The following is a 24846-nucleotide window of genomic DNA, read 5'->3' as shown; positions in this document are numbered from 1 at the left end:
GTTTCCTTCTCTTTTTAAGGCTGAGTAATATTCCATTACATATACGTATATGTACATGTGCATGTATATACATACCACATCTTCTCTATCTGTTCATCCATAGACTTTCCATGGGAGTTTGTATCTTGAGCGTAAACAGCAGAAACGCTGCAGAGAGGGTTTTGCAGAAGAAATGAACAGTGATCATCAAAATGCTTAACATACTTACAACATGGTCATTTATCTCTCTGGAAAAGACCTCATTCCTCCTGACCGTTTTGTCCAGTGTAAAGGTCTCCTTTCTGGAGTCCCGGACGAGGTCAGTGAGATGTCAGGTTTGGATGCGTTGAAATGACTCGAGGGCTTTCTCTCATCAGTTTATTAAGGCTACTTTTACTCTTTAAGAATAAGACAGTTCAGTAGGATTTTTTAAACTGCATAACTCAGAGTCTATTAATATTCAAACACTCCTTGATTACAATAGAGGTGACTGGAGGTCCAAAATTAATCCTTCCAGTTAGCAACAAAACATGATGCGGAGGAATAAATAAGAACACTGGAATTAGGCAACTTTAGTTGCAATAGGTTCAGACTTCTAGAGCTTCCACTCTTGCAGTCTGCTGTTGCCAGACTGAGGAACGACGGGCAGGCAGTATTTCTGAATGTGTGTAGAAGAGAATCTCATTTCCATAACTTTATCAAAAAGTTCACAATCTTAACCATCATTTACACAAGATGCAACTTTTTCTTCAGACCCAAAGGCACTTGGTCCAACTGGAGAACTTACTAGAAGTCATAAGGTCTGGAAGCATTCATAACATCATACTACGCATGTTGTTGTGTAATGAAAATAAGCCATTTATTGAATGGTGTTCCCAGACTTGATGACTGCCCCCTATATTTGTCATCAGAGATCGATCCCTCTTGGAGGTATTGTCCCCACCTTGTCAAGGTCTCTCCTTGTGCCTTTTTTGACATTTCCTCAAAGAGTTGGGGTCCCACCGTGGTCCCCAGAGTGCGCAGTGAGGGTCCGGTGCTCTGATGGCCAGATGGCACCTGGATCCTGGGTCTGTAGATCCCAGAGTAGTTCCTTTGCTGGTTGAGATTTACCACCTTTGCACAAATGGCAAACCAGCTCTCAAAACGACCCTGAACCTCATTCACGGATGAGTCTAAATACGGGATGGAGGTCGTCCTGCGATCCCAGACTGCTGAGGACAGGTGCCCAAACCAGGAGAGGACACGGTCAGCTGCTGCTGGTTAGAACACTAGGCAGGATTCCCAAGTGAGCGAGGGTCGAGGCAGTCAGAAGAACGAGCGTGACCAAAGTCATCTCCCCTTCCTTTTGTCTTTTCCAGAGGTATCTCCACTCTAGTCTTTTTGATGGAAAAATAGAGGTGTTTTCCTGGAAACAAAGGTGTGAAGAATATGCTTTCCTAGCCGTTAAGAATGGCAGAAGCCCTGTGTGTGCGTGAATGTGTGTGCATGTGTATATGTATAGAAGTGCGGTGTTTATGTATACGTGTGTGTCTGGCATGTGTGTGTGCACACGTGTAATGTGTGGGTGTGTGCATGCACGCGCGTGCACATACGTGCCTGTACACGTGTGCAGGCGTGTGTTTGTGCACATGTGTGAATTTGTGCAAGTGTGTGTGTGTGTGTGTCTTCAGCATTTGAAGCAGGCCCTTGATAATTCTAAGTCCAGACAGTGGAGTTAGTGCACAGATAGTTGGTGACCTTGCGAGACAACTGTGGCTTTATCCCTCGGGTGATGAGAATTCACTGACACTTAAAGTAAGGGAGGTGTCCTGTTCCAGCCTGGGTCTAAGGAGGATAACCGTGGACGTGGGTAATTCTCTCTCTGGTTGCTTCTAAAGTTTGTTTATTTATTTTGAGAGAGAGAGAGAGAGAGGAGGAGCAGAGAGAAGAGGAGAGAGAGAGAGAGAGAGAGACAATCCCAAGCATGCTCTGTACTGTCAGCACAGAGCCTGACACGGAGCTCGATCCCACAAACCGTGAGATCACGATCTGAGCCGATACCAAGAGTCAGACACTCAACCACCTGAGCCACCCAGGTTCCCCTCCAGTTGACTCTAGAGGAGAGAAGACAGATGCCGAAGGAAACTAGTTGGGAGAGATTTTTTGCAGCAACCGGGGGAAGAGATGCGGGGCCCAGAATGGAGCAGTGGCTGTGAAACAGAAAGGGAAGAGCGATACGATTCGAACCGGAGAGCCTGAGCGTCTCCACAAGAGACAATATGTGATGTAAACATTTAAATTAAACCAGATGTGGATCAGAATAGTGAACTTATTTAGCAGTTGACAGCGCTCCAGGGATTTGGGGCGGGATTCCACTTTACTGAAGATAGAGTTTGTTGCTGGGTCATGCCGACCATGGCGGTGTTCCCTGAATGAATGGTGACTTACGGGCAAGGGGTCGAGCGTATGTATGGGATGAGCCCTTGGCCTGCAGTCAGCAGACCTCATCTGGTTTCTGCCCCTTCCTGTTATTAGGTGTGTGACCGTGGACAAGTGTGACTTGACTTCTCAGAGCCTGCAGGGACTCTGCTGCAAAACGAGGATCGTAAGATCCAACCTCAGAGTATTCTTTCGAAAACTCAAATGGATTTTGAAAACTCAAATAAATAACACGCACATTATGACCGTCCACATATTTTTTAATAGAATCTTGCAGTTAAGGCTGAGTTTGGACACCGGAAAATTTGGCTCAGTTAAGTTATAGAAACCTATTCCTTTCTTACATTTTCTACTCTGTTCTTGGAAAATAATGATCATAGGGTTTATTGACCACCTACGATGCTACTTGCCAAGCACTGAGATAAGTGTTTTACATGCATGATCTCATTAAGTCCTCACAACAATCCTAAGAGGTAGGCAGGGGTCGTAGGCAAAATACTGAATAACTCGTGTGACCACAGTACGGAATAGTCCAGGGCAGCCAATCAGAATGGATGGCAGCCATTACCAACCAGTATAGTTCTACAGGTACATCCTGGCTCGTTGAAACTCTGAAAGTTGGCCTCTGCTTTTACCAGAGAGGAAACTAGAGCTTACAGTGTTTGTGTAATTGCACAAAATCACACAACCATTCAGTGGCAGAACAAGGAACACCCATCTGGAACCTTCTGACTCCGAAGCCATTGGCCTTCACCGTCTTAATGCCCCGCCTCTCACCTCCAGGCTTCTGCAATGGCTTCTGATGCCTGAAACCTCCCATTAACAGCTGAAGGTTCAACACACAGGTCAAGAGGCCGTCCATACATCCCTGATAAATTAGCAGAACCGATACCGAGAGGGAGGGGACGTCAGTTAACATCTGAGAATAACAAGATCGTAAGCCTTAATCAAGCCTCATCGTAAATCCATTCCATCAAGAATGCTTGATATTAGAAACCCGGTATTAGCTAGATGAATGGCAAAAAAAAAAAAAAAAAGCGATTGAGTGTAACTTTATGTCTCGTGAAGCACTTAATACCATTTCGTGCATGTCTGTTCATAAAATTAAATTCATTAAAATAGGCTTAGATAATAGTTCCATTAAATAGATTGCAAAGTGGCTCCAGGGGGCTCCCTTCACACGTCCCGGGTCTATTTTGGGGGAGGCTTTAGAGCTGAGAAGACACAGGGGTAAGGTGGGCTGCTACAGGCAGTATCCTTGTTCATGATCTGAAAAGGTTTCCCGGATGAATCTTCATGAAGACTGCGGAGTCTGGTCTTCTCAGCGCCTTTGCTAAAAAGTCACAGAATGACACCAGCATGGCGAGCAGGAACTGGCTGGTCCCCAACAGTTACTTGGAGCAAAGATCTTAATCCCTGTGGTGGAGTTGCCCTGCCAAGCCACACAGCAGGACAAGGAGTGAGAAACAGGAGTTTTTGCCGCCCTTCCTGGAGGCAGAAATGCCCAGGTCCCCTCCTGGTGTCTCCTGCTCAGTCTCTCTCTCTTTTCTTGTATTTCTTTTGAGCTCTTTTTCTCCACTCTCCCATCATTGCCCCTTCCTTCCCTCCTTATTTCCTTCCTTCCTTCCTTCCTTCCTTCTCTCCCACCCTCATTCCCTCTTTCCTTCCTTCTTTCCCCTTTTTTCCCTTCTTTCCTCCCTCCTTCTTTCCTTCTCCCTCCCTCCTTCCTTTCTTCCTTCCTTCTTCCTTCCTTCCTTCCTAACTTCCTTCCTTCCTTCCCTTCCTCCCTCCTTCTTTCCTTTCCTCCTTCCTTCCTTCCTTCCTTCTTTCCTTCCATCCTTCCTTCCTTCCCACCTTTCTTCCTTCTTTCTTCTTTCTTTCCTTCCTTCCTTCCCCCCCTTTTTCCCTTCCTTCCTCCCTCCTTCTTTCCTTCTTCCCCCTCCTTCCTTTATTCCTTCCCTTCTTCCTTCCTTCCTTCCTTCCTCCCTTCCTCCCTTCCCTCCCTCCTTCTTTCCTTCCATCCTTTCTTCCATCCTTCCCTCCTTCCCACCTTTCTTACTTCTTTCTTCCCTTCCTTCCTTCTGTCCTTCTTTCCTTCCTCCCTCCCTTGCTTCCTTCATTCTTTCCTTCCTTCCTTCCTTCCTTCTACCTTCCCTCCTTCCCTCCCTCCTTCCTTTCTTCTCACCCTCCCTCCTTCCTTCCTTCCCACCTTCCTTCCATCCTTCTTTCCTTCCCTTCCTCCCTCCCTTCCTTCCCTCCTTCCCACCTTTCTTCCTTCTTTCCTTCCTTCCTCCCTTGCTTCCTTCCTTCCTTCCTTCTCTCCTTCCCTCCCTCCTTCCTTTCTTCTCACCCTCCCTCCTTCCCTCCTTCCCACCTTCCTTCCATCCTTCTTTCCTTCCCTTCCTCCCTCCCTTCCTTCCCTCCTTCCCACCTTCCTTCCTTCCTTCCTTCCTTCCTTCCTTCCTTCCTTCCCCTCCTCTACCAATCACTGTCTCTTTTTCTGTCCCCCTAATGCCCCCTCTCTCTTTGTTCTGAAATACCATTTTCTACAGCAGCCATAAAGCCCCCTCTCCTCTTAAAGATGTAGCAGAGTGTTCTTCAGTCCATGGACAGGATTTTTTTTTTGGAAAAATTACTTACAATGGTGGAAATTGAATATATCTAGTAATAATAGTTGCTAAAGCTACGATTAGTGGAAGTTTCAGCATGTGCCAGGCACTATGCTAAAGTTCCTAACTCCCCTCACCTAAACCCTGTGCGGTAACTACTGTTACTTTCCCCACTTTCCAGAGGAGGGACCTGAAGCTCTGATAGGGTAAGTAACTTCTGATCAATGGCACACGGCTCGTAAGTGGCAGATAAAAGACGCTGAGCCATGTCCAGGGGACTCTGTAAATAAGCAAAGGCAAATAAATAGTTGGATAACTTTTGGCACACTACAGAATAGAAAAATGGGTAACCACGAAGCACCATGGGTTACATTAATATTCAGTGGTATAAGAAAGTGCTTGTGAGTGTAAAGTTTGCTTATTTATTTTGAGAGAGAGAGAGAGAGAGCAAGCATGAGTGGGGGAGGGGCATACACACAGAGAGAGAGATAATCCCAAGCAGACTCCACACTGTCAAGCGCCTGACTCAGGGCTTAAACTCACCACCCGTGAGATCATGACCTGAGCTGAAACTCAGAGTTGGACGCTTAACCACCTGAGCCTCGCAGGCACCCCGACCTGTGTTAATTCTTTTGTGAGTACGAGTCGGTATTACTAACAAAAATCGGTATCAGCCATTCTTTTGGGGTGTTTGAATACACCAGGTTAAGCGCTTTACGTACGTGATTTTACCAAGCATCCTAGCGTTTCCACAAAGGACCCCTTCTCTTTCCCATTGCACCTGAGAAGGCAGCAGGTGGGGGGGGGGCCTAAGGCACCCAGCCTGAGACCCACAGCCAGCGAGTGGGGAAACCCAGCTTCACACCTGGGCCTGCTTTCATGCGGAGTCTGCCTCTCGGTGGCATTGAAGTGATTTGCGTTGAGGAGCCCACACCACTTCCACTGCCAGAGGGGAGGGGGGAACATACGTTCGCTGCAGTTCCCGCAGGCAGCAAGGGGTAGAGCCAGCGTTCGAACTCCGGTCTCTGCCCCCAAAGCCGAGGACTTGGGTGTCCTTCCTCCCACGGTGCCAACTGCTCCAGTGTGGAAGTTGGTCTTTTTGTTCATCCATTTACGTAACAGTGGGGAGAGTCTGATTCACAGATCAGTGACGGCTACCAGATGATACTTCCCGTCATCCCTCCGGCACCTTCTACAGATTGGTTAACTGGCTTCAGAAAGAACCATCTGAAGCCCTGAAACCAAAAGAAAAAGTCTCGTTCTTTCCATGCTCTGCCACTCACCGAGCCCTCTCCTCTTTAACGGCTCCCTTAAAAGAAATGACGTTTTCAAACTTTTGCGGGTCTATTGTTGTGTTATTGGTCCCCAGCTTGACCTACGGCTGCAAAAACGAATAATAATTATTATCGCTTTGAGTTTTTATTTTATTTATTTATTTTGAGGGTGGGGAGGGGCAGAGAAAGAGGAGAGAATCCCAAGCAGGCTCCGTGCTGTCCGCGCAGAGCCAAAAACTAATAATAATTATCCAGTGCATTCTTTACCTAAAAGAAATGTTAGACGGAAGCTTGACGTGAGAAGCAGAGATGCTTTATTTGAAGGGGGGAGTTGTGGGGGGGGGTGCCGCCTCCCCAGCTGGCAGGTCCAAAGCCATCCCCGTGGTTCCCAGGGCTCTCAGAAGCATCCGAGGACCACGTGGGGCTAGAGAGCAAGAAAAGCCTCTGAGCTGTGGCCGTTAATTCAGGAAATACTTTGAAGCATGGACCGACCCTATGCGCTCAGCGCTGTGCTAAGGTCTGGGCTACGTGGAAATAGAAGATCATACCCTTGCCCTCCAGAAGCTCAGAGTTCGTGGGGAGGAAGGAGAAGGCGCGGGTGTTTAGGACGCAAGTGATCTACAGTCATTTTCTCTTGATCTGCGGCTGGTGCGACACAGCAAAATATCCCTGGGGCTCCGCCGTGGAGGAAGTGGACGAGACTCGGAACTCAGAGCAGATTCCGTTCGTTTTAGCCTCGGCAACGCTCACGGCGTGGGGGTGGCCACATCCGTGTCTGTACGCGACACACATACAGGCGTGTGCCATGTCCGTCCCCTCCAGCACTGATCCTGAAACACGGTTGAGGTGCTGTGCAACTGCCGGGTAGCCTTTCCAAGAAGGATGATCGATGCCTGTAAATTATTCATTACTTTCACACCGTTTCATGGCTGTCTTTCGTTTGAGACAAGTCCCAGACGGAACAAAAAGAAAGGGAAGGAAAAAAAAACACATAAGGAAATTTGGTCCTGTTACGATTTTTGCCTGGTGAAAGAAAATAAAAGACCTAAATGCCTTTTCATTAAGACGTTCCCATGCAGTCCCTGTGTCATGTTAATTACCTAATGGCATTAGCACAGTGTGCTGTTCCTTAGTCCCTCACAATTAGTTGGCGAAGCATTTTAACATCCATTACCTCCTTTGGGGCTCACAAAGCCTCCGTTAGTAAAACAATCTGCTAGAGCCTTATTTTGTAACCATTGAAACTCAGGGTCAGACTGAGCTGTTGACCCAGGATCACGTGCCATAGACAGCACCTGTGTTGCAAAGAGGCCGAGGTTTGAAGACACAGCAGCCCCACTTTGGTCCTAGAATCCTGCTGACTGGCTCTGTGACCACAAGAAAATCCTTCTACTTTCCTGGGCTGCAGTCCCTTCATATTGATAAGCGACCAACTCGTCCTACATCTGTGCCACACACTTTCTCAACTCTGCATGCATTTATGCACTCCATCCTGACACTGATCTTATTATTCCCATTTTATAGAAGGAAGTTAAGTAATTTGCCTAAGGTCATGCAGAGCCCATATTAACGCCTACAACCATAGGGGTTAATGAGAAGAAGGTACGTTGGAATAATGATTGTGCCAGTCAGCATAGCCCTGGTTATGCTGAAGTAATAAACATCCCACCAAATCTCAGGGTCTTAAAACAGCAAATAGTTTTCACTCACATTTCTTGTCCCCCTGGGAGGGTTGGGAGAGTGGAAGGGTACCACTGTGCATCATCCTCACTCAAGAACCCTGGTTTAGGGGCACCTGGGTGGCTCAGTTGGTTAAGCATCTGGTTCTTGATTTGGGCTCAGGTCATGATCTCCAGGTTTGTGGGTTTGAGCCCACATCGGGCTCTGTGCTGAGAGAGTGGAGCCTTCTTTAGATATTCTCTCTCGCTCGCTCGCTCTCTCTGCCCCTCCCCCTCTCTCGCTCTGTCTCTCGAAATAAATAAGCATTTTAAAAATGTTTAAAAAAAGAACCCTGGTTGGGACACCTGGGTGGCTCAGTCAGCTGAGCGTCCGATTTCAGCTCAGGTCATGATCTCGCACCCGTGGGTTCGAGCCCCGCATCAGGCTCTGTGTGGACAGTTCAAAGCCTGGAGCCTGCTTCGGATTCTGTGCCTCCCTCTCTCTCTGCCCCTCCCCTGCTCACATTCTGTCTCTCTGTGTCTCTCAAAAAATAAAATAAAACGTTTAAAAAAATTAAAAAAAAAAAGAACTCTGGTTTAGAAGGCTGCCCCAATGTCCTTGACTGATGATTGACACAGAAAGAGGGGGGATAAAAAAAGACAAGGAGTGTGATTGTTCAGGCTCTTAAAGCCTCTTCCCGGAAGTGAATCGCGCGCGTTCACTTCTGTTCACATTTCGTTGGCCGAAAGCAACGTGAAATGTACAGGTAAGTGCAATCCTCCCACTTGCTTGGATCCTGTGGTACTAAACACAGCTGGCAAACAGCACTGAGGACCTCTCCCAGCGACCTGCCTCACAAAAGCTCATGGGGAAAAGGCATCAGAGCTCAAATGCTCCTCTCAAGTGCTGGACGCTGTTTTTCCTCTTGCCTCCTTCCGGTTTTTCACATGGCTTCCGCTATTAGCATCATCAGTGGATACTATATAGTGTTAACTTCGAAGTTAAAGTTAAATCCAGAAACTGGATTCTTCACCAGGGATGAGGACTGTTTCTTTAGCCACAGACATTCTTCCATGGCTGCCTTCCTAGAGTCTGATTTATTTCAGTATTTCTATATTTTCAACCCATCGCAATTTTACCTTCCTATTTAAATAAATAACTTTGTATGATCTTATAGTTTGTTAGGAAGAGCGAACACGAACACTCAGTTTCGTACGTGGAATCGTTCATTCATTTATTCTTTCCGAAAAGGGGGGGCAGGGGAGTCACGTTTTTAAGCCCAACTCTTTACAAGGCACGAATCTCCAGGCGTAGTTCAAGGGTCAGCTGTATTGTATTCCACCATTTGAATTTCTTTCTACATAAACAACATCGTTTAACGCATAAACTAAAATTGTTTGAACTGCTCTGTACGTTAAGAAGGGATGTGGGTGCCTGCGGAAACCTTCCAACGGTAGCAGTCCTTTCTTTTCTCAAGAAGCTTCGTCCATGCCTGCAGTCAGAGGACCATCTGGCGTGGACCCTGTGAGATCACTGAGAGCAACCTATATATCAAATTTTGGTGAAGATTTTTAAAGAGCTGTAAATGGGGTCCTAACATTTTCTTCCTGCATGCCATTGGACGAACCCGCTCAGCCCTGGGATGGGAGCGCTCTGTTCGGAGACGGCTCTGGGGATAGGAGGGCAGGAAAGAGTTTTCATCAAGGGAGTGACAGAATGACAAGGTCGCATTTGCGTTTGTGATAGCCGTGTAGAGCACAGGCTGGAGGAAGGTCAGGCTGGAGCAGGGACTTTGAACCAAAGCACCGAAGTATGCTGAAGTAGAATGCTAGCGGGAGGAACAGAGAGAAGGAAACTGAGTGAAAATGAAAATACTTGGGTTGGAAAAGGAGTGTACCGGAGAGAGCGGAATCTATGGTGGATCCCGGGTTATGCACTAGGGGGCAGACAACGATGTTGAGGCCATTCTCTGAGGCAGGTTGTGTAGAATGAGCAGGCTCAGGGAGGAGGGTGATAAGGACCCTTAAAATTTCAGATAGAAGACTACGGGAGTTTGGGGGAGGAAGAGAAGCCTTCCAGCTACCAGGAAATCTAACAAGGCTTCACGGAAGAGGTTGCATATGAATGGGCAGGAGTTGAACTTACGGAGTTGGAAAGGTTGGGGCTGCCGCCGAGGCCAAGAGTGTCTGCTCTGGCCTTATGCGCGTCTTTTCGTTCACCTATGTCAACAGGTATGTGAGGTCAAGGACGAAGCATGATGTTGACATGCGGATCGGAATCCACTCGGGCTCGGTGCTGTGTGGCGTGTTGGGTCTGAGGAAGTGGCAGTTTGATGTCTGGTCTTGGGACGTGGACATCGCGAACAAACTTGAGTCTGGAGGAATCCCTGGGTAAGTCAAAAGCAAAGCCCTTTTCTTGTTTAACCCTTATTGTTTGCTCCCTTTGTGATCGTTTTCCCTGTGCAGAATTTGGAGGTCTCCATCTAAGAAACCATCATTTGGGTGGAGACAGAACGTTAAAACTTCACACAAACATTGGTTTTCAGACTTGAGTTCATGCTGAAATCAGCAGAGAAGCATTTTAAAAACAGTGGTGTCCAGACCCCATGTCAGTTCATAGAAAGCAAAATGTGTGGAGAATCTGTAACTTCTTAAAGCAATTCTCCTGGGCAGCCAGGGATGAGACCTCCTGACCTTCTTTCTATACGACCTTACCCTCCCTTGAAAACTCAGCTCTCGGGGCGCCTGGGTGGCTCCGTCGGTTAAGCGGCCGACTTCGACTCAGGTCATGATCTCACGGTCCGTGAGTTCGAGCCCCGCGTCGGGCTCTGTGCTGACAGCTCAGAGCCTGGAGCCTGTTTCAGATTCTGTGTCTCCCTCTCTCTGACCCTCCCCCGTTCATGCTGCATCTCTCTCTGTCTCAAAAGTAAATAAACGTGAAAGAAAAAGAAAAAAAAAAAAAAGAAAACTCAGCTCTCCAAATGTGAGCAAGACCAATGGGTATGGAATCCTCAAAGGTGCTAGTGGCCTGGAAGGGGTCAATGAACCCTGGAAAGTAGAAGTGAGATTCTGCTTACACACATGGGGCCTGATGAGATTTTAGATATATGTAAGCCAGTAAGGTGTACTGACTTTTTGCACACTCTTTCTTTCTAAGAGATGATGCGTAATAGGTAGATAGATGATAGATAGATAGATGATAGATAGATAGATAGATAGATGATAGATAGACCAATAGACAGCCAGAAAGCTAAGATAGAACACCTATGCATATTCCTTTCCCCACCCCTCACCCCCAGCCCTACATTTGGAGTCACAGAATTCTCTGGTATCTGTCATCATTCCTTGCTAACTATATTTAATATCAGGTAACATGGTATCATGGGAAATACACTGTGGGCGTGGTATCAGAGAAAGCAGGATTTCCACTCTGCCCCGTACTAAGCTCTGTTAATCTTAGCAAGTCATGGAAAGCAGGCACGGCACCTAGAGCTTTCATTGCCGTGTCTGTATGCTCTCAAGCCAACACGTACCTTCTCTGAGTCTCACTTTCCTCACTATGAAAGAAGAGATGGTAATCCTGATATCGTACCTGTGATTTGATGCTCCGTATCCACGAAGGTGCGTTTTCTCATCTACCAAATGGGCAAAACCCACCATTGTGTCTGGGCCAGTTTGCACCATCCACAAAAGGAGGGGAAGAAATGCCTGTTCCCTAGAGTTGTTGGAAGAATGGAGATTGTAGGAGACGATCCATGCAACTAAGCATATAGTAATACCTTTGGCTACAAAATAGCACTTATGCAAACTAAGTGCTACCCAATTGTTACATCTTATTTACTATCATGACTGTTATTATTATTACATCCTAGCATTTGAAATTACTAGAAAATGTTGGCCCGCCATTCAATATATGAAAATACTGAGAACTGATTCATTCCCTTAGAGGGAAATGTCATTACGCACGCTGTCATCTGCAAATGCCTTACCCACAGCCTCGAGGCGATAGTAAGGATGAAAATGAACATCTGAAGCCCAGTTTCTATCAAAACATTTAAGCATATATTGATTGGAACTTCAGCGGAGGAATCAGCAATAAATAAAAACGAGGATGACTTCCACTATGGGAAACATAATATTGATTCAGTACATGCAAATATTAGTTCCCCTGAGCACTGGCAGCAGAATAATGAAATGTAGAATCCAGAGAAAATATCAAATGAAGTTGGTATTTAACTTAATTATTTTAAGAGAAAATCAACCCTAGGACCTAACGAAACCCTTCCAGGAGTTTCCTTTCGCCAGGGAGAAGAAGATGGCTTTCTAGCACCCAGTTCTGAGCCTGATTTGAGAAAAGAGACTGGGACATCCATTTCATAAAAGGTCAAGTGACCTCTCTGTTTTCCTAGGTTAGCATGACTGAGTTCCCAAGCGTTCACAAAATCCATCAAGAGAATAATTTGCACTTAGTCAACACATTTCTCAAGAGCTCAAAATGTGTTTCGCACACTTTTATTTTTAGTATGTTGCCTTGCCTTTGAGATCGAGGACTATGCACAACGACACTTATTTGGAAAATACGGAGAATGGATCTTAAATGGTCAGAAATGCTGTTTCTTTACATGTCCTTTGCAGTGAGTTATTCCCTGTAAGCAGGGGTTCAGCAGGATGGGTGAAAAGTACAGTGTATTTGGAAACGCCTCTTTCAAAAAATTTTATTGTTTCCTTGGCTATATATTTTTTTTAGGATTGCAGAAGCCAACCAAAATACCAAGCATCCACCTTATTCATTCATACACTCGTTCATTCATTCATTCAGAGGAGCACTAAAATCAACCTAAGGAAATGACTTCTGAGCTGAATCAGGGAGTAGAAAATTATCATGTAGAAAACATGGAGTGAGCATTCTTGGCAGAGAGAGTGCCTTGTTCTGAGTTTAGTAGTCATGAAATAGCACCTTGAATTTGAAGAAATGCTGGTTACCTGATTAGCTGGAGAAAGCATAGGGTAGAGTAGGGGAGCAGTGTCAGAAAATGAGCTTTGAAGTGACAGAAACCAGAGAATAGAGGCTTAGAAGCCTGTTCAGGACTTGAGTCATGTCCTATAAGCCTTGAGGATACGAGGGATAAACGACAGTGACATGATCACAACGGCATTTTTGAGAATAATGCAGTAAGTTAGCACTTGCTTTTAGGGTATGTGCAGTATATCCATCATGTACTGTCTTGACTCCTTTACACAAATCGACTCCTGTAATACAATGACCCTAAGAGGTGGGTACTGTTATTTTCCCATGTTTATGGGTGAGAAAACACATTTACAGAAAGTGTAAGTAGTTTGCCCAAGATCTCTCAGCTAGCAAGTGGTTTCAATCCAACCTGCCCAAACAGTCGGTGCTAATCATCACCACACTAATCTACCCAGACCGTGACACGTCACAGTAAGTAGTCTGCCTGAGTTAGACAGTTATGAGGACAGAAATGCTCTTCACCAAAGGATTTACCATGCGAAGTTCCCACAACTGAAGTCTGATCCTTAAGCCGTCTATTGTTTTGCTAAACGAAACAAAAAATGAAACTTGGATCATGAGCTGGGATGGCCAGTAATGATGTTCACATGAGTCACTTACCTTGTGAGTGAGCCTAGCCAGCTGCCTGCCTGCATTCCCCAGCTTTGTTCCCTGCTCCTTGACATGTACGCTTTCTAGAGGAAAGGACATCATCTAGTGCTTTTCCTAAAGGACCCTGCAGGCAGCCCCGTGAACTTTTAAGACCTGCCTTTGTTCTTCAGAAGCTTGTAGTCAAGTTGAAGAATCCAGGCATAAATATATGAAAGTTAAAATGATAGGAGAAGGGGCGCCTGGGTGGCTTAGTCGGTTGAGCGTCTGACTTCGGCTCAGGTCATGATCTCTCACTGGACATGAGTTTGAGCCCCGCGTCGGGCTCTGTGCTGACGGCTCAGAGCCTGGAGCTTGCTTCCGGTTCTGTGTCTCCCTCTCTTTCTGCCCCTTCCCCGCTCTTCTCTCTCTCTCAAAAGCAAACATTCAAAAAAGTTAAAAAAAATTAAAATGATAAGGAAAGTCCCAAGACCATGAGAAAACTACTGTTGTTTCATGGTGATCTGGACAGTAATTGCTGTCGGGTTCAGAAACATATATGGAACTTGTTTGTCTAGTACAATAACAACGCTGAAAAATCACTGATTCTTGAAGGTTTCTGGGGTCAGTCTGACAGTCCTAAGAAAAGCCAAAAGAAGTGCTTAAGTGTGGCTCAGCAAGGCTGTGTTTTATCAGAGGCCGCAGTGACCCTTGGGGTGAAGTCAGCGATAATGCTGCTCACTGATTTATGCTTGTACTTCTGTTTTCTTTCATTCTTTCTGCTTTTTTAGGGGAACGCATATTGTCTTTGAGAACTTGTCTTCATGGCACGCGTGTGTGGCCCTGAGGTTGGCTTTGCACAGGACAAAAACCAGTGATGGCCTTTGCAGGCCCCCTCGGGAGCGTATAATGACCTATGCTTTGTGCACACAGGAGGATTCACATTTCCAAAGCCACGCTGGACTGCCTCAACGGTGACTATAATGTGGAAGAGGGTCATGGTAAAGAGAGAAACGAATTCTTGAGGAAGCATAACATAGAGACCTATTTGATTAAGCAGCCTGAGGAGAGCCTACTGACTTTGCCCGAAGACATTGTCAAGGAGTCGGTGAGCTTCTCAGACAGGAGAAACAGTGGGGCGACATTCACAGAAGGATCCTGGAGCCCCGAACTGCCCTTTGATAACATAGTGGGGAAACAGAACGTAAGTCCTGGCTTCCTTCTTCTGGTTAGCCACGAATGCATGCTGTAGCGTACCCCCAGCGCAGAGAGAACCGATTCATCTTTTTAACCTTTTCTCTGCTGAGCATCGTAATTGCAAGCAATTAAACATCTCTCCTATGATGCAGTTAACCCATGTATGCAATTTCAGGAAATGCCAGAGGGTTCCCCACACCCTCTTTTTTTTTTTTTTGACCTAGCTGAAAATAAATGTCCTGTGAAGGTGGATTATAATCTCCACCCCCTCCCAAAATTGCTCGTGTCAGAAAAGATAAACCTGATGTTATTAATGTAACCACAAGAGTTGACGATCAAGTCCGCGAGAATACCATTTCTTAGGCAGCTGGTAGGCGAGGAGTTCTGAGTTGCCCTCTGAAATTCAAAATCAGGAGGGCACTGATGATCTGGGAACATAAAAGCATCACCAAGTGATGCCCAGGGGGAGCACCAGAGCATTCAGGAGTAGCCTTCCATTTCAGAGCTGCCCACATAGTTCTGTTCCTATTTAATGCGGATTTGTATCTTAAATGCAGGACAGGGCTACTAAGTTGGTACATAGGTGTAACTCACTAGTAATCAAATTATTTTCAAAATGATTCCTTCCAATACCAGAATCACACTAAATCCGATGAGATGCTCGGACTCCAAGATGCACCAGAAAAGGGAGACTGATCGGGGGAGAGAACCAGAGAGGTTCAAAGGTGCTCTTATCCCCGGCATGCTTGTCCAGAGCATGGGCTAAATTACCTGCCCTCTTAGGAGTTTACTTTTAATCATTTAGGCCAAGCACAGGTAGCGGAATTTGTGTCAGTTCATGTGACAGGCCTTTTAAAGAAACAAACAAGAGCCAGTATATTATATAAGACTTGGAAATAGTTTCTCAAGCAAAAGCTGAAAACGCTGTGCAGTCAACCACACCAAGGTGTCACCAGCTTTATGAAGACGTAAAAGGGTTGTTTCAATTCATGAACCTGAACTGTTCTCATTGACTTGCAGATAAGAAAAATCTATCTGCCTAAAGACATTTAGAACGGAAACGGTTACAATTCCGAAAGTCTTCCCTCTTTCTTCTGCACTTGAAAGATGCCTGGGGCACCCGGAGGCCAGGTTAACCTGTCTCTTTCCAGTTCTGTGTGAAGAAGCTACATACAGAACAGCGCCTGGGTCACATTCCACTGGGGAAGGATGTAGGTCCAGCTAAGCCTGCGGGCCTCGTAAGAGTCTACATTTAGGTCTTTGCGTTTCTTCTGAGTGTTTCATTTTCCCCCAAATTCTGTGTCCACACACGTCATCACGTGATTTCAGTGCCTTCCCTTCTTTGCATCTTTGGACCGGTACGCGAGGTACAGTTTGCTGTTCTACAAAATAACGGTCTTGTGTACTTCTGCAGTGGGTGCACGGCCAGCTGACGGTGTCCTCTCTGTTCCCTTTGCCTAGTTTGAGCTTGAGCCTGAATCCCAGTTATTAAGAGAGGAGATGTGTGCCTCACCCTGGATACCTCCGTAACGGTGCATGAAATTCTCTCTTGCGTTTATTGTTTTCTGTTTTTCTTTTTGGTCTTTCCATTTGAAACGCTTTCTATTTACGCTGATTGTGGAAGTTGGGGTAATTCCTGACGGTTCTAATCTCTGTTGTACCTGACCTTGCTACTAAAAATTGAGAACCAAGCAGAGAGAAGTAGAGATGCTGGGTTTTATCTCATGATTGATTGACCCGGTAAAATTGCATAGGAATAGTTGGAATATTTCCTTTGCTGGTTTCCTAAAGGTAACTTGCTGGTGTCATGGAGTAGCTGTTACGACGTGTCCTCATCTGTCCAAAATTATATTCTTGGTGTTTAACCGTACCGTGTAGTTCTTGCGATGCCGAATTTTGCCTGGATGCAATTCATCTGTACCGTTTTCAGCACAAATAATCTCAATTCATTCTGATGCCTCCAGACTTAGAAGCCAGTGAATGTGTGTTGATATTCGTAAGTAACCGAGTGGCACTGATGACATCTTGGAAATGACTGAATCGGTTGAAATGGTCACAGGCTAGGCTCTCAGAGTTTGTGCTTAGGCTTCACTCTGGGAGTCAGGGAGCCGCGCGTGTAATTCAGAGACGTAATGTGCACTTGGGAGGGATCAGGAGGGGTCTGGCTGAGCCTGCTTACTGCCAAACACCCAGTCAGTGCTGCAGAAAGCCCAGACCATCTGAGTGTTTGGATAAGACAGATGAAACATACTAATGCTTCACTGGGGGGGGCGGGGGGCGGGGGGTTCCAGCTAAATTGGCCAGACGTTTTGGCTTCTAATGATTCGTAATGTGTGCTTAGAAATATTTTTAATGACATCAGTATGCCGAGCCGTAATCTGTGCTGTGTAGACAGCAGATGTTCAGAGAGTTATGTTCTCATGTGTTCATTCATTCAGTAAAGATTAATTGAGCATCTCTTATATGCCAACTACTAGTAGTGATGAAAGGGAAGGAGGGACAGAGGAAAGAAACACTTTGGAGGTAAAGTCAGCCAGGAGTTTATATGCTTCATGAAGACAGGAAACCTAGATTTCACTTAACCGTTGTTGTGCCCGCACTTAGCACAGTATCTGGTAGGTAGCAGGGCTTGATTACAGTTTGTTGAATGAATGAATGAGTGAAATGATAGCTACAGGTGGTAAGGGGGAGGAGCCAGTCAAACCTGACTTCCAGGTGACTGGGGAGATGGTAGAACCGCCCTCTGAAAATAAGCCAAACTGGAATGGAGGAAGACTGGGAAGGAAACACTAGGAATTCAGTTTGGGGCACGTTGAGCTTGAGGTGCCTGGGATGGATCAGGGAGAGAGATCCAGAAGGCTATGGAACACACACTTCTGAAGCTCAGACACAAACGAACAGTGCAAGAGATGTGAACCTGGCAGTCATCAGGACCTGCATGCAAATGGAAGCCATGAGAGTGGCAGAGATCACTGTAGGGAAATGTAAAATAAAGCAATAAGAGGGCACAGGAGAGATGTTGGGGGGCGCCTGATGGGAGGTGAAAGCGAGTAAGAATCCCACGACAGACACAGATAGGAAGCAGTCAGAGTGATCAGGAGAGAATTAGAGGATGTGGTGTCACAGAAGCCTGCAGAACATAGCATGTTGAGAAGGAGGGGGCAATCAACAATGTCAGCCGTAACCAAGAGGCCCAGGGTGGTGAAGAAGGGAAACTACCAGTGGGAATTAGATTGAAAACCATCACTGGTAGGAGGCAAATTTGATGAGGTGATGGGGTCAGGAGCCAGGTTGTCACAGTTGATACGAAAGAACTCTGGATTTCCAAGAAGAGCCCCAACTCCATTCCTCTCCCCTCCCTGATGCCCATTTCAGGAGTCTATCAGTGGTTTGAAACAGCAAGAGATGTTACTAAGAATTATTTCTGGGCCCTCGGTGGTATCTTCTGGTCCCTGACTGAACCTAAAGATAATCTCTTTGTTCTGATGTTGTGCACCCTCCTGCCCCTATGTCTGTGCCCATTTAGGTTAAAATTGCCATTCAGCCCTCTGGGTTCTGGTATCCGGGTTGCTCTTGGATGCGCTGAGCACTTACGCTTTGCATCCCTGACTGTTAACAAGGGCAGGTGTTCTGCTCACTGAGTTGGTGTCTTGGCTTCCTGAACCCAGGCTCAGTTACCAGGGAAGCCGCCTATGCTCTGAGCCTCTAGGTGGAATGAAAGTAAGAAGACTAGAAGTCAGGAAGTTTGAATCATGGTAGACTGTTGAAAGTTAAGACTGTAAAAGCGGAAACAGGTCACGGGAGCAGACCGAAAATGAAGACTTTGACCTTTAGGGACGATGTCCAGAAATTTCAAGGTGAGCTTATTAGATGGGTCATCAACATGGTCACCAAAGCTCTCGGAATAGAGACAGAACTTGGGATGTTAAGTGAAGACTTAAGAAAACGGTTCTTACATTAAAGATCACATTTCCCTGCTGGTTGCATGTTCTGTCTAAAATCTGCCTGTGGGCTTGGGCTCTTACTCATCGAGTTATTTAACAGGCACCCAGCATTCTAGATCCTGGAGATCCAGTAGTGAGGACACAGGCTTGGTCCCCGTCTTGCAGGAGCTTGCCTCTTACGGGGAATGCAGCCAATGAACTCTAACATACCTGTGCTGCAAAGAAGTAGAGATCTATGAATAGGAGGTGAATAGAATTACTCAGGAGGATTGTAGAGGCCTCTAAAGATTCTGATGGAGTGCTTAAAGGGCCCTAGATGCAAATGACCAGGAGAAGAGCTTTGCAGACAGAGAAGACAGCTAGTGCAAAGGCCCTGAGGTAGGAAAAGGTTTGGTGCGTTAGAAAAGGGTTAAAAAGGCCCTTGTCCTAGAACAGAATGAGCAGGGAAGAAAGGGGTATGAGATGAAGCGAAAGGAGACAGGAGCTCAGCCCTGCAGGCCTGCTGATTTTGGATTTTATTCTAAAGGAAGTGATAAAAGGTTTTAAGCAGGGCAGTGACATGCTCTGACTTAGATTCTTAAGAGATCGGTTTGACTGCCTTGCGGAGAATGGATGATAGGAGCAACAATGAACTTAATCAGACACACCGCGTCTTAGATTTATGAGAGGAAGCTTTCATGTTGCTGTAAAATGTATTGTGTGAGGTCAGTAGTAATTTTAACTTGGTTTTTATGACAAGCGATCGGCCAAGCTGCTGCGTCAGGAAGAAGCCCCCTCTCAGAGCCTGGAGTCTGTCCCTCATCGATTGTGAAGTCCTCAGCATTGTCCCGTCCATGCCTTTCACACCCACCATGGCATCACAGTCCGACATTTTTTTCTGGTGCTCCTCTGAGCTTTCTAAAAGAATCCCCTGGAGAAGAGTACACATTTGCTGCTTCGTTGTAGAGATGTGTGGTTTCTACACCATAGACTGACTTGGGGCATCTGAAATTAATGCAGGCACTGTGGAGGCTGAAGACGTCGGTGGAATTTCTGCATTCCACAGAACAAAACCACACGGATGTGCTTCCTTGTGCTTCCTTGTGGGTATAGATAAATACCCCCAGCATGGCTAGTGCTAGAAGTAGAGAGTCTGGGGTCAGGTACCACGTTGGGATCATCATTCATATTGTTTCCATTTAATGTCCATACCCACCTTACAGGATAAGTGTGATGTGCCTGCTTGACAAATGAGGAAATTGTGATTCGCAGAGATCCATTAATTCCCTAAAGGCCATGGAGCCAATAAATAACAGAGCTGGAATTAGAACCCAGTTATGTCTGACTCCAAAAGCCACATGCTTGCCATCCGGCCACACTGCCTCCTCTTTGTTGCTTGAAGGTCTGTGCTGGGTTTCTACCTTCTACGTTGTTGCCAGATCAGTCAGTGAGTCTCCCAAGTTGTGTGCCTGTGTGTGTGTGTGTGTGTGTGTGTGTGTGTGTTCACCCTCTAAAGATGGGTCACCACTGATACTTAGAAATTTTCTGCGAGAGCTGCAGGGAATGACCAGATTTTCCTCCAGTTTGTCCCTACATACTAGGCAGTGTCTCGTCCCCTGAGTGTCCTGATGTGATCACTGCTTGCATGGAAAAGGCTAAGCTCGACAGTGTGTCATGTCCACCTAAGGATAAAATGACAGCCAAACATTTGACACTGTCCCACTTGGATCGGAGAATGTTGAGCCCAAGGGACAAGAAAATGTGGAGGGAGGAGAGCTGGCTGGGCTCGAAGCAGGACAAAAAAACACATTTGGGTTGTTATGTCTTCATCAGTCCCAGATGGAGCTTTTCTTAGATGCTGCTCTTTGTGTCCATAGGGAGAAAAGAATTTTCCTGTGGTCGCCCTTCTGATCAAAACCCTCACGTTGACCTGAGGGTCACAGGTTCCTTGTGCTAAACTGCCGGTCAGTCTTGTTATCTCGGGGCAGATCTCTGCAGGACCCAAAATTTGTCCGAATGATGGTGGGAAGGGTCTGGAGGAAAACTCCAGAGAACTAAGTGGGAGCTCTGACTACTGCACTTAATATGTCAAGGCCTAAGGCAGCCCCTCTAGCCTCCAAGCCCCAGTGCCCTCATGTGCACAAGGGCAGGTCTGCCTGGAAGGTCCCTTCACCTTTTTTCAGCACTGACATTGGCCCTAGTTTCTCAGCCCCAGATGCATGCCGGGAATCTGTGGCTGTCCTGGTGAGTTATCTACACTTCAGAATTTCCCCCTGCAAAGCCCAGGAAATAAGAATTTACCAAGAAGCAACGGGGATACCCCACTATGTACAGTTACCCTAGTATAGGATGGCAGTTGAGCAGAATTACTATCTAGCGAACTGTCTTAAACCATCAATATCAAATTCAGCAACAAGTGAAAGCCAAAATAAATAAATAAATAAAAAGGTACTTGAGGTAGAATCTTGCCTAACTAGAGAATGAAGTCTGCTCTCGCAATTGAGTTTCGACTGCATGAAATGAACACCCAGACGTCATTGCAAACATCATCACCCTTTGCCTTCTTTCTGGGTCCTGCTTTCAACATGATCATTGTGTTCTGTTGAGTAACACTGATCCCTGGGGTTTGATGTCTTTCCTTCGGCTCTGCCCCCACAGGGCAGGGGCAAAGTGGCTGGTGCCTTTTTTGTGCGTGCCAATGCCCACAAGAAGAGCTCTCCATTCAAGCTCATTTTACTTCTTTCATCCACTTGAACAAGTCAGTCCCCCCATTCATTTGTTCTCTCATTCAGTCATTCGTTACTCAGCTGTTTATTGAGTAAAGGCCATTTGCCAGGCACTGTGCTGGGGACTAGAGGGGAGGGGGGGCGGGGAAGGATGAGAAAGGAAGTCCAAGCTGTCAAAGAGTTCCTGGTCCCTGGGATTACCACCAGGTCAACAGCTCAGTGTGAACTTACTGTCATAGCAGGACAGCATTAACAAAGGACAGGGGGCAGAGTAATTGGGGAAGACCTTCCCAAGGTTGTGGCTATGAAACTGAGACCCACAGACAAGCAGACGTAGGCCAAGGGTGAGGGAGCAAGACCCACGGAGGAGAGGGACGGCAAGGCCACCATCTCAGCCTGGGTTTCTACTGCTCAGAGGGAGCACTTGTTTCTTTCTCCCCACCCCGCCCCCAGAGAACCCTGACCTGAAACTCCTCCTCCTAAACATGCCCAAAATCTTGGGCCTTGGTTTTGAAGAGAAAGAAGACGGTGTATTCTCAGACCTTACTGCTTCTGGGGTAGGCTGCTGAAAATCTAATCGTCCGTATTCAATCTTGTATGCAGGAAATCACAGGTGAATTTTTCTCCATCCGTAACTTATTTTTAACCATTTTGACATCAGATTAAGTTTTGATGTTCACTGGACGGGACAGCTGCAGGCTTTTTGGATAGAGAACACGGAGGGCTTGGTCCGTTTCCCCCCAGTGCACCTGCGTTCTTCTGGTAACAGGGCTTTTTCCCACAACACATCTCCCCAGGCAGCCCTTAGCCCTGACTTGGAAGACAGCCGCTGAGTTCAGCCCGGGAGAGTCATTAAAGGGGTCTGGTTTTTCACTCTGTTCAGACAGACAAGTGGATTTGAAGCCTTCAGGGAGCGTTGAGTGGATTAAGTAGGCAATTTGGTCCATTAACTTTGACTAATCACGCTTCTTTTCCGTGAAGGTCCAGGGCTAGAGTGAGGTGGGAGAGAGAAAGGCAGAGGTGAGCCTGCGGCTCATGTGGAATTGGAAGCCTGGAAATGCACGTTAGTTGTCAAGTACACAACACACAGCCCGGGCTTCCCCACTGGCCGATAACTGGCTGAAGCTTTTCTAAACAAACTGGCTGGACTCGTCTTTCACCAACGATTGACTCACTTGGGGAGTCACAAAATCATAGCCCGAGGAGCTGGAACCCATGAATGCATAGGATTTCATTTTACATTATGTTATATTATTTTATTATTTTTTTTTTAAATTTTATTTGGTGGGGGAAGCACAGAGGGAGAGGGAAAGAGAGGATCCCAAGCAGGCTCCACACTCAGCATGGAGGCCATGGTGAGGCTCGATCCCACCACTGTGAGATCATGAGCCTAAATGAAGAGTCAGATGTTTAACTGACTGTGCCGTCCAAGTACCCCTGCATCATATTTTCAATATGAGAAATTTAATGCATGATATTTTAAATATGTGAAGGTTGGTAGGAAGAGAAAGCAAAAATATGGATTTTTTTCTCCCCTAGCTGCTTTATATCCTTGAACTGGGATTTATGTTTTATTAATCTCTGGGCTAATTGGGACAATGACTCGGTTAAGACTCTTCGTTGTAAAATTTCGTTGAGCTACATCAAGATTTTTTCATCTTTTTTGCCACCGAGGATACTTACGATTATTTTGGCCCAGTGCAAGGCCTGCGTATGAAGGGTTTTCTTTCCACACAAAACTGCATTGGGTGTGAATGAATGTGTATTCCTGCTTTTTAAAATGGTTGGGCATATGTGCCATAACCCACCATTACTGCTTCTCGGCACAAGGCAACAAGGGTTACCACGCTAAGGTGATTTAATTCCGGCCCAGAGCAGACACTGGACATTTCTTTGGGCCTCATTTCAGCTATTTATGCATGTAGTTATTTTCACTTCCCTCAGGGTCAAAAAGGTATTACCCTGATACTTGCTTGGGCATCGATGGAACTTTCTGGAAGCTTTTCACACATCTCAAGGTCTCCCAACTGCTGTTATGAATTCCACGTTAGGAACCTCCCAGTTCAGTTATGCCTTTCCTACTCTACGACTTTTTTTTACTACCTTTAGGCCCCCAAAGGATCTCCCACCATGACGTGGGAAGGGCTTTGTATGTGTCATGGGTGGTGGCATCCACTCAGGACTCTGTGTCTTGGACTGATGAGCTCAGAAACAAACACTGAGGATAATAACAGCCCAGGAAAGCGAAATGAATGAGACAATTCCAGCAGAAAAGTGTGTGGTAGAAAAGTTAGGAGAAAGTAGAGGACACAAAGTCCCAAAGACAGAATGTGACCTAAGTAGGTTCTTTGCTGGGTTCTGTCCTGTCGTAACTGGTAAAAGTAAGAGGCTGGGTTCTCAAAGGTCAGTATGCCTAGCTCCATTGGAACCAAATGAATGAAAACATCAATAACTAAATTTAATTAACAAATTGTAGAGTAGGAATCTGGAAAAAAAAAAAACAAAACTCAGACTGATAGACTTAAAACACCAAACATGAGTTATCTATCAACAACTCACCTTTATGATCCTTATTTCCTATTCCTACCTGAAAAGAGTTACTTCATAACCTTAGAAAAAATAAACATTTAGGTAATTTTCATATTTTAATTCTCTTCAGATGTCCAAGAACACACACACATGCACACACACACACACACACACACACTCCACACACAAACGTGCTCCCTTCCCCCCCCACACACACTTTCATTTTCCCCGTGGTAATTGACCTTTCTGAAAAGTCTACATCTTTGATGTTCACACACACACACACACACACACACACACACAAAACTGAGTAACTTAGGTGCTGATATGTTTGTTGATTCATTTCCTGAGCTGGAAGTATCCATATTGCTAGCCCAGAGGTCATTTGGTCAGTGGGTATTTGGTTACCTGTCCAACCACAGCCTTGATGACAGTTTGGTCCAGTCATTGTAGGGCTAGAAGTACTTTGATCCAAACCATTAATGTGTCAGGGTCGTTCTCCCCAACTCATGAGTCGTGTCCCAAACAGGAATCCTGTCTCCCTCGCTGGGCTCACCCTATCCCCGCTCAACCCCGAGAGGAGGTCATTGCTGGGGTTTGTGTATGTATTCCACACATTAGTATGGATGGGTATTTTAAAAGCTAAAACTTCAATTGGCAGCTTGCCTCCAATCATGTGGCTTCAAAGTGGCCACATCCCAATGGACGTGCCAAATTCTGTCTCAGCCAGTTCTGCAGAAGTGTGACGATTCCTTTTGATTAAGAGTGGCCCATGTGTGTAAATGACTCAAGCGCAATGACATTCCCACACTGAGATTAGCATCTTTCTGAGAAACTCAAAGGATAATATCAGAGAAAGAAATCCGGAATTAGCTTAATAGAGCTGAACAGAGCCAGACAAGATTCTCAGACAGGACAGACTGGGTATCAGACACCA

The 24846-nt window shown here is 46.0% G+C and overlaps 1 protein-coding gene across 1 annotated transcript in view; it reads left to right on the top strand.

The window, feature by feature from the left end:
* ADCY8 (adenylate cyclase 8) overlaps positions 1-24846 on the top strand; it is a 222390-nt gene that overhangs the window by 104391 nt on the left and 93153 nt on the right. Inside the window, exons 6-7 of the mRNA XM_047073816.1 lie at positions 10171-10329; positions 14468-14738. Of these exons, the coding sequence (XP_046929772.1) occupies positions 10171-10329; positions 14468-14738 (430 nt within the window). The remainder of the gene's footprint in view (positions 1-10170; positions 10330-14467; positions 14739-24846) is intronic.

This window comes from Lynx rufus, unplaced genomic scaffold, assembly GCF_022079265.1.
Source record: "Lynx rufus isolate CCGP_SWC_20201006 ecotype Redwood Valley unplaced genomic scaffold, mLynRuf1.p SCAF_12, whole genome shotgun sequence".
Classification (NCBI taxonomy): Eukaryota; Metazoa; Chordata; class Mammalia; order Carnivora; family Felidae; genus Lynx; species Lynx rufus.
This window is presented reverse-complemented; position numbering and strand designations above follow the sequence as displayed.